At 39.1% G+C, this 10,533-nt stretch overlaps 1 protein-coding gene across 1 annotated transcript; it reads left to right on the top strand.

Moving 5' to 3' along the window:
• Positions 1–667: 667 nt before the first annotated feature.
• On the top strand, positions 668–8,848 carry LY96 (lymphocyte antigen 96). Its single transcript, XM_026037401.1, has 5 exons — positions 668–1,025; positions 2,810–2,899; positions 3,797–3,925; positions 5,220–5,272; positions 8,138–8,848. Exons 1-5 carry the CDS (start codon positions 932–934, stop codon positions 8,237–8,239), a joined length of 468 nt encoding a protein of 155 aa, XP_025893186.1. The 5' UTR covers positions 668–931; the 3' UTR covers positions 8,240–8,848.
• Positions 8,849–10,533: the final 1,685 nt, after the last annotated feature.

Below are 10,533 nucleotides of genomic sequence, written 5' to 3'. Positions count from 1 at the left end.
GACAGCTTTTGTTATTAACTGCATCCTGTTCCTACCCTTCTGGCACATGCCTGTGTACTGGGCTGCCAAGTTATCCGGTTGTATGCAAGTCAGAGCTTGGGTTTGCTGCTCTTTCCCTAATTGCGCAGGGCAAGGTTTTTCCCCAGCCATTCCCGGGCAAAGCATGAGAACAGGCCAAAGAGAAGTGAAGAAGGGGGAGATGAGACTCATCAGCAGTCATCTTCTGTATTTATAAACTGTTTTTCACAAAAGAATATCCCTGTGCTGGCTTCGAAGGCTGTACCTGACAGTAGAGAACATGAGTGGCTCGAGTCAATAACATATCAGATGGCTGCATAAATTCTCATCCATGCTTACATTTGGAAATATGTCATCTGATTAGACTCCTCCGCAGTACCAGAACGTCCTTAAAGTGGGGTGGGCTTGATATGACRTTGATTCTGAGAACTTGTGAAAAGTATTGGCTACAATATGAGTTAAGAGATTGCACTTGTTTTCATCATTTGAATGTAGATTTTCTCTTCTTTATTTTGCACGGGGAACTTTGTGAGCCTTTGAAATTATGCCTTAACAAATGTTATGTCTGATGAGTCAAGGAAACTTGCCTTTTATGTGTTTCTGGTGATCTTATTTTTAGTTTCTCCCATTTCCCTATTTTACGCAGTTTTCTCTTTCATTTTTCACCCGTGACTGGAGCTACAATGTCTGAACAAAATGTAACATCAAAGGCAGAAATTCTTTTTCTTCACAAATTAACAATGATAAAGGTGGTAGTGCTACRGTTGGATTAATTAAGATTGAAGAGAATTTGACAAAACAGATGAATATTCTTTGAAGCCATGTGACTGGGGATGAGTCTGCTTATTTTTTTGTTCCTCTTTTGGCGAAACGAAACGTTCCAACAAATAGTATAAAACCAAGAAAAGTAAATATGTTTCAAGTTTTTCTTTTCATTTTGTTCATCGCTGGAAACAGTGAATTGGTCTGTAAGTCATCAGATCTAGAAATTTCGTATACCTTTTGTGGTAAGTAAAAGATGGCTTATTCTTTCCTTAAATGGTGTTTGCACAATAGCTTCTGTAGCCTAAGGAAATGTGATCTTTCTCACTTGCTTCTCTAATGAATACAGAAAAAAATGGTAATTAGAGTGTATTTATTTCTGTTATTATTCCCATATTTTAGGAATTACACTGCATCAGCATAAGTAGTACACAAGGCTGGTTGCATCAGCTATGAAAAAAAGAGAGGTTTACTACTAAGTAAAGCAACCATGACTTTGTTTAGGTAGAAATTAAAATGTAAGAGATTTAAACTTGGCCTGTGAATACCATACTGCCTAAATGATGCACCTGGATTTACCAGAATGTTTGAATTAATAGCTTTAGGCGTATAGGAAAAAGAAAGGCCTAATGTAATGAAAGACCCTTCTGTAGGGTTGGGGTACCTGTTGTGCTCTGGGGCCACACTGTGTGTCACCTCTGCACCTGCTGTGTCTGTGTTATAGGTTGTTGGATATAYTTAGTTTCCTAGATTTTTTCCCTAGATTCCTGATATTTTCCTTTTTTCATGGATTTTGCAATAGCTAAGCCCTGATGTTGGGAGACCTCTCAAGCAGAGCTCTGATCAGGGGTGCCCATGTGAACTCAGCAGCAAGAAGAGGGGCTTTTGAGGAGATATCTCACAAGCAAAGGACCATATCTTTTAAAAATGTGTAGGCATTACCAGTGTATATCGCTTGTAAAACGCTATGTAAGTTAAGGCACAAGAAGGAGTGTTCGTTTGATGTACTTTGCCTTGCATTAATGCCCACTCTTTAAATGTAACAAAGTGTAAAATATTGCTATCCCTAAGCTTGCAAATAAAGCCTTCAAGACCAGAGTGAGTTACATCTGCCCATTCTCTGTCATATTTTCCCCCATTTTTTTTTCTGTCATAAGAAAATTGTTGCTGATTACTGTTGGTTAATCAGTTTCCCTTTGCACGTGCCTTGTTTTAATCCCCAAAATACAAGGCAGCACTTTTCTTTTCAAGTTACCATAACACTGTTTTTGCTCCCTGAGGTGGGGAGCAGCTTGGCCTGCAGGTACATCCACCTCCTACGCTATCTGCAAGCCCATGATGTTTAATAGGAACAGGCTTGGAAAAGCAGAAGAAGCAGTTTCTAGAATTAAGATGAAAGTACTGAATGGAATTCCTTCTGAAGCCTGGCAATAAATGATGTTTTTTAAATAAAATACCAGATAAGGTGCTCTGGATTCGATTAGATATGGAGCATCTAGTGCTAAGATCTGCTTTGTGTTTGATATACAGTGTTAAGGGACTCAGTCATAAAGGACACATAGTCACATTTACTTACAAACATTTATTCTGGAAAATAAGCAGGTCCATTAAAATCATGTTTACTTATTGTTATCAGGCTTCTACAATTTCCATGATTACTATAAGAAGATATATTTTCATCAGAGGACCATGCTGATATAGGGCTAATAAAAAGCATGTGTGTTCAAGTAGAAACAAAGGTACTGTGGCCTCCACTTGTTTGTGTGCAAAATATCAACCTAACAATTGACTTTTCTTACAACTTAATCTCAGCTTAGTATGATTTTAGTTTTGAATTCTAAGCATATGAGAAATTAGAAATAGAATGTACTGCTTGCTATATTTTGTATTATATAACTATACATTATGTACCTTATATTAAATAAGTACTTAAAATAYGTGTTTATATAAAATAAGCAAATAAGCTTTTATTATTTTACTGCAGAAGTCTATTCACACTAAATATATTAAATGCTTTTTTGTCCTGTAGATTCTATACTTCAGACCTTCATATTTAATATAACACCTTGCACCATGGTGAATAAACCCATCTGGAATGTTGTTCTTACCTGGATTCCACGTAAGTCTCTCTCATTTAGAGAATTATATTCTATAAATGTAAAAATAAAAATATGATACAAGCAAAAACCTAACACTTCATTCAAAGTATTAAACAATTTAAGAAAGCAGTTTCAGTGACTGCATAAGGAATTGTTAATGTGATGGACAAAGAAAAATGTGATTTCTAAGACATTTGTGGAAATCAGTGCATGTGAGTTTGTCTTGAGCAGTTACCAGAGCTGTGCACACTGACTGCACTGTGCTTTGAAACTGGAGGCAGCTCAGGTATGCGTGCATTTGCATTTGTCCAGAAGAAGCAGGTGAGCTTTTATGGAAAACAAGCTCTTCTCATYTGGATCTTTTTGAGGAGAGATAATACCATTTGACCATCTAGGTGAGGCAGGACTTCTGCTAAGGATATGCATATTCCATAGGCTGAAAGTGTAGTAATGGGTTATGTAGGGAAATCCAACTTTAAACTTACCTTTAAATCTGCAGTATCGTAATCTTCATCTTCTGAGTGAAAAATTTGGTGCTGGAGTAAGTTTGTCGCCCWACAGCGATGCCTTTGTGATGGTTATCAGGTGCCAAATGGTTTGTAATACATCTTTAAAACTGCAAGAGTGGTGTTTCCTTGGAGCATTTATTTATATTATCTGTGGTGCTGAGTAAAAACTGCTATTTTTATTGAAGAAATTAAAACAAAAAATTGTTTTTTTTTTCATTCATATGTTTTTGATGTTTTTTGTTTAAAAACAGGTTTTGTAGTTCTGGAAATAACACAGAGTTACTTCTGTTAGTATTGCAGGGGGTATTTTTTTTTAATATATATTTTTATCTAAGTAGCATGTTTGTGTTTGTATATGTTTTTCCTCATTACCTGTTACCTTTTTCTTTTGTGCAACGTTTTAACTAGGAAGTGACATCAACTTTTTGAAGGTTGTCTTTAAAGTCTGGTTTGATGGTGCCAGAGCATTAGACTGGAAAGAAGTTCTTTGCAGCGGAGCTGATGATGAATATGCTGCTTGTGGAGCATTGAAAGGAGGTCAGTGTACATAATATTCAGTATTATTATATCTTTCCTTGAAGACTGCCATAAAAAAGTTTTAAAATACTTACCACTAGGCAGATTGCTTAAGTGCCTATTTCATTAATCCATAGTGATAGATTTTCTCTCCAATTTCTTCACCAATTTATATAGCTTGACAGTAGTACCTAGAAAAGCTCCATCAAAGCTAGAGCCCTTCAGCCACTACAGTTGTAGGGCAACTACAGGCCCCTCTGCAAGTGGTCCATCTTAGCTGCAGACCAGGGTTGTTATGTCTGGTTCTGAAAAGCAGCAGCTTAACCTACTGAGAGACCTCATGGTTCATCCGGCTAAGGGAGGCTTTGGAAACAAGGGGACTTGCCAGCTGAAACTCAGATTGCCTCTAGCTTTAGTCAAGCCACATAGACCCGTTAGGTGAACCCTGTGCTCCTCGCTTAGGTAACACAATTCAGAGCAAGCAGTTCTCCAACATCAGAACTTTGTTAAAACACAGAATCTCCAAATTCTGTGCTTTTAATGTCTTTGTTGTGTGGTTTCTACCCCTGTGTGATATGATTAATAATACTGTTTACCTTATTAGCCAATTTTATTGTTAATATCTCTAAAATGTCATGGATACTTTGTTTTTTTTATATTTGACTGGGCTGCACACACAAACCTGACAGGAGCCAGGGCCATTACTAATCTCCAGAACTCCATTCCTAATCATTTAAGTAAGTAGCTAGATGATGTTTAAAGATCTTCTCTACGCAGATATATAATGCTTTCTTTTACTGGAGAAGAGTCAGTCCTGTCATGGGGCCTAAGTAATATTAATGTGACACAAGTTCAGAAACAGAATTAATGATATTGGACTACAAGTTAAAAAGACCAAGGCAGAGGTCACAGTATGAAGTCCATGTTTTCTCTTTTTCTTTAGATAAGGTGCTTATCTGTGCTTGCCTGACACTTCCTCATGGGACTCTGCCAGACCAAGCACTAAACTTAACCTTTACTGTAAACTGGAAATTCTTGCAAGTTCCTATGACAAGTCAGGTTATTGGAGGTATTACTTGAATGGGTCTGTAGGAGATGTTACAGTAGCATTGTGCTTAATTTTTACTTCCTGACATGTATTTAGACAAATAGAGGTAGCTCTGGGAGAAGAAACAGCTAAAGGTTTTATAATTTGGAAGAGTATTGGGGTTGTTACTGAGAGATATGGCACATTGCTTTGAAGTTATTCAGGAAGTTTGACTGATGGCTTTGTGATTAAGTAACCATTTCTGTGATGATGATCCCTTTTTTACAGAAACATTTGCAACAACATTTGATATTAAAGGTGCAAGAACGATGTTTCCAAAGGTACTTTCCAACATTTTATATAAAGAGATAACAGTAGTAAAATAATGTACTTACATATGTATATTTTTTGGAAAGAGATGTTCATCCAAACTGTAGAAAAAAGCAAAAGGAAATGTAAGATTATGCTTAAAATAATGACTCAAGAATTGTGGTGGTTCTGAAAGGGTAGATTTGCTCAGGTTATTCCCCTATGCATAACTTTCCATAAACTTTACTTTGCAATAGAAAAGAATATAATTATTAGTTAATGTCACACTAATTATTCTGTTTGTTTGGTAAACTACTGTGTTTACTTTAGCCAGTGGGGTAAATCCACCTATATTCTTTCTTTCTATTCAATTCATTCTCTTAAGTTCTCCTCACACTCGCATTGCTCCTCCCATAAACTTTTTCCAAAGATTTGAAGAGGGATAGCAACTTTTGAAAGTAAAACTGCTGTCTGAGTGTTGAACCAGGAGCAGCAGCAGTCTTCAAGTTAGTCCAGTCTGGTCCAAACTCTGCCTAATCAGTCTGAATCTTCCCCAAATCCTGACATTAGCCTTAGCATCACTAACCAGACATGCCTATTCATTCCCACAAATGTTGCTAAGGAGCTCCTGGTGGCATAAAATGTGCAGTGTGCCCTTCCTAACCCTTAATTTAAGGTTCGTTTAAACTCCCTAACCCTTAGGGGTTGCTAAGAAGCTCCTGGTGGCATAAAATGTCCAGTGTATCCTTCCTAACCCTTAATTTAAAGTTCATGAGCTCTGTGCTTGCCTGACACTTCTTTATGGGACTCCACCAGCCCAAGCACTAAGCCTAGCCAGAGCCTTTACTGCAAATTGGAAACTCTTTCAAGCTTTCTTGTCTTTGCATTAGTCCTAAGAGCCCTTCTAATCCCCAGTGCTYATCCATGGCATGACACGAGCATCTTCCTCTTCCTTAGAAGAGGAAGGTGTCATAACAGTAGGGTTACATTTCAGTTCAGTAGGGGCCACCATGCTAATTTTTGTTCTGATGCTCACGAGAGTCTCCTGTCTATACAAAGGCATGGAGATAAAATAGGTAGGTAGAAAAGAGTTATATATAGGATTATGTTGCTCAATGGATCATACTGCTGGATGTAGAGAAGCAAAATCCTAGATTTGGAAGGAAAGCTGAGCTAACATGAGGACTGATGTGGCTTCTTTAGTGTCTACTCTGAGAAGCACGGCTGTGTTAGCGCTGGAGCCTTGGCTAMCATTGCAGCAAGCAGGATCCTACTTGGCAGGGAACAGCCTGAGCGAGCTACTCCGCAAGGGAGGGTGACAGCCAGGCTTCAGGGCCCTACTGGCCCAGCAGGACACCATCCCACTGTGCCAGCCATAAGAGCAGGGCAGGGCTGGTGACAGTGACCAGGATCAGCCTCAGTCGCAGGCAACTCTGTAATCATGAGACAGGCCCAAGGCCAAATCAGACCAGGGTAGGGAAAGGACAAGGCCAGGCACAGGCAAAACTTCAACATACCCTGAGTAAGAGCAAGAGCAGGGGCAAGGGCTGGAGCATCAATGTGGCTGCTGAGCAAAGCTGGGAAGGTCCAGCCAATGCCCCTTACAGCCTTTTGTTACGGTTGATCCAAGATCCTGAGCTGTGCTGCGGCAGAGCTGGCCCTGGGCACAGGCAGCCAAAGCTCTAGGAGATGAGGAAGAAGTTGCAGGCCCCGTGGGTGCACTCGTGGGCCTATGAACATGACTTAGGATTGGGCCAAAAGGACCTTGTGCTTGCTTCAGCGTCTGGATTTGGAAGGAAGCAGTGGGCTATCCCAAGGACTGGCAACATCACCCGGTTTCACCAGGTCTAGGACTAACAAGGGCCACAGAGCTAGGGACAAAACCTCTAGAATTACGGTTAGAATCTAGGCTCTTAGGTCAGCACTCAAATACCTTCACTCTAACATTTTTTGCTTTCCTCCCACACTGCTCTCTCTGCTACACTTCATCCTAATCCTACCATGTCCAACCATATAACATATTTTATACTACCAGTAATACCAGTAAAAAGATTGTTTTAGCTTTTATTGAGCTTGTTTTATTGAGTTTGATGTACTCCCATCATAAAGTCACTAAAGCAAACCAGTTTGGCAAGTGCCATTGAGGCTGAATGGGAATAACAAATATCCAGTTATATATATCCAGATTATAGCTGAGAACAACCAAATGGACTGACTAATACAACAAACACTATTACCAGACTGAGCAGAAGCTGTGCAGCAGGGAGCTTGGAGGAATCTTGGGGCAACCATAAAATGCAGGGGGACTGTGTTTGCAATTATCTGTGGCACATATATATATATATGGGGGGAAGAAGGTAGCATAAAGTCCRCAGAAAGCAGGAAAAAAATGCACTGGTATGTCCCAGCCCCTGCTGGATGTAAACTATAGGGGCTAGTGAGGTTATATTGCCTCATAGCAAGAACAAAAAGAAAAAAAAAAAGGCATCACACTTGCCCATTGCTGCAGAACAGAGCTGGTCTGTCAGCTCAGTTAATTCCTCTTTGTGTGTCTATTTTGTCAGCTGGAGCAGAAATCCCAAGTCAGAGCCATTAAACAAGAGGCTGGTTCCGAAAGAGGGAGCCTGGGAAACGCAGGCCTCCCTGGTTTGGGAGAGAGCCCTGAGAAGTATAARCCAGATCACAGCCTATGGTGGCTGGTGCTGGGGCTGAGAAAAGGATATTGTGCAGTATGTTTTCTGTGCCAATATATTTGGATATATTCCTGATAACAGTCTCTGATGGGAATCTTTGTTTTTCCATCCTAACAAAAATATCATGAACTGTACTAACTAGCTGCTTGACCAGAAAGTGGTAGCATTATACATTGATTTTTTATTTCTCTGCTTGCTTTTTAGGGAAAATATACTGTTATTCTGCAAGGATTCTCTGATGATTCTGAGAAGAATATGCTCTTATGTCTAAATTTCACCATGATAGTAAAACAAGAAGCTCTCTGAATGTGAGAAAGGTTACCAATAATTCCTGAACACAGAAATCCCTTCTGCAAGCAGTCGGAACCTGATCTATGAAATAATAAGCACACTAATTATCCGGGGATAGAATACAGCATGTACTGTATGGAAGCCTACATGATGGATAGTCTTATCCATTTATAGCACTGCTGTAATCAGATGCTCAGCCAATGTGCACAAAATCTCTGGGAATCAGGCCCGCTGATTAATCCTGCGAGTGATTCTGGATGGATGTGGGATTAATAACTGCCTTTCTCTGCTGTGCCTACAGTTATGAAAAAGCTGAGTATTTCAGACTGCACTGAACTATAACACAAGAATTTTTGAAGTCACAAACTGCAAGATTTAGGTGTTTTCCACTACTCATTTTAAAACGTGACAGCACTTGAATCCAGAGCCCTCGTTCTCCTATTAACAGTCAACCTCAACTGTGCGTCCGACTCGTGAAACATCTTTCATGCTCCTGTTATTTTCTGATTGTCTTCAAAGGCTTCCTAATCTTCTCCTCTGTTTTCACCACAGTGAAAGAAAACAATAACAACGTGTTATCTGTTATTATCTGATTTACTATCTGATGTAAATAAAATCCAATGTGAAATATCTTACCATATTTGCTGCTTCAGTACAACTGAATTAAGCTGTGCAGAGCTACAGCTTGGATTCTGTACCAGTGTTGAAGTTGTGCACTGTGCTGGTCACTAGGGTGTGCTGCACCTAACAGTTTACTCCAAAATCTGAGGGAAAAGAATGAAAACAACTGAACAAGCCAACAGACCAACCAACGGACCCTCTTCCAGGCTACTAAATAAATATCCAGTCATGCAAATTAATAGAAATAAAAATGTTATGTTCACTTCAACAGAAGCATCCTTTGAGTACCAAACAATATACCCTAAACTGAACAAGACAGGTAGACACTTGATTTTAGGCACTCATTTTAAAAGCTGGCTTCACTGTAACTATAATTTGGCAAAATCATCCTTATTCAATAAAAATATAAGAATTGTGTTATGGTAGAACACAAGAAGCCAAAATTACATCAAAATGGTAAAGGCAATGCTTACATTCAGCCTGCAGACCATGATGGCAGTGCCCCATTACAGACCATTACAGCTGCCTTTTTTTAAATTTAAATGACTTGTAGTCATTTTCCTCTGAATCTAAAGCATCAATCAAAAGTCAGCCAGAAAGCCTACTAATTGTTTTCTACCTTTCTCCTTCTACTCTGTTCATTTCAAATAGTATTACTGTGTATAATTACTAGGTATGTTGTCCCCTTGTACCTGTTTTGCAAAAATGTCCAGAAAAGTAGCTGCCTCAACATTTTTTTTTTTGCCAAAGTGTCCTGACTTCTGTGTTGCACTCACTCTTTCTGGAAGGTAGAAGAAAGAGTTAAAATGATATTTTTAGTAAGCACCAAGTCCTTACTTTAAGTATCAAGAACAAAACCTAACAACTRGTGGGAAGCATTTGTATTCAGTGAGTCCACATTTTCCCTAGTCTTCTTTTTGTTGCTGATGTACTTAAAGGATCCCCTTTTGCTGTCCTGGACACACCTCACCAGATTGAATTCCAAGTTGCCTCTCCCATCTCTGCATACTTGGATGATGTTCCTATATTCCTCCCCAGYGGCGTGGCCCTGTTTCCACCTTTTGTACACATTTTTCCCGTTCTGTTTGAGCTCTGCCAGGGGCTCCCTGACCATCCATGCASATCTCCTACCCACCTTTCTCATCTTCTTGCTCATTGTGAGGCCCCGTAACACAGAAGCACATTGCTAAACAGAACACAAGAGGCACAATTTTATAAAGCAAAGACCTGTCAAAGAGCTTGAGCTTTCCCCTGCACATGATCAAAGGTTTCCATTTACAGCAGCACTGGTGACTTCTTTAGTACATGTGTGAGAGAAGACAGAAATTATTTTGTAAAATGTAATATCATGCAAATTGATTACCTTGAAACTATCACGATACCATGGAGTGGGTGGTTTAGCTGAAGGCGGAGCAATGCTTTGCACATCTTTGTGCCAGGGCATAGCTTTTTCAAAAGTATTTTTATTTTATTTTATTTTATTTTATTTTATTTTATTTTATTTTATTTTATTTTATTTTATTTTATTTTATTTTATTTTTCCCCTTTTACTATGATCTGTAGTTGATAGAAGTTATTATTCAACTTGCTGCCTTTTCAAGCCTGTCAGAGCACAAACTCAGGGCTCAGCAACAAACACTAATCTCTTTAGGATGAAGTAAATTGCTTGGATGCAGCAAAGACTGATG

The sequence above is a fragment of the Nothoprocta perdicaria genome, unplaced genomic scaffold (genome assembly GCF_003342845.1).
Source record: "Nothoprocta perdicaria isolate Ctin4 unplaced genomic scaffold, notPer1 scaffold_198, whole genome shotgun sequence".
In the NCBI taxonomy this organism is placed as follows: domain Eukaryota; kingdom Metazoa; phylum Chordata; class Aves; order Tinamiformes; family Tinamidae; genus Nothoprocta; species Nothoprocta perdicaria.
Note: the sequence above shows the minus strand (reverse complement) of the source record. Positions and strands in the feature narration are given on the sequence as shown.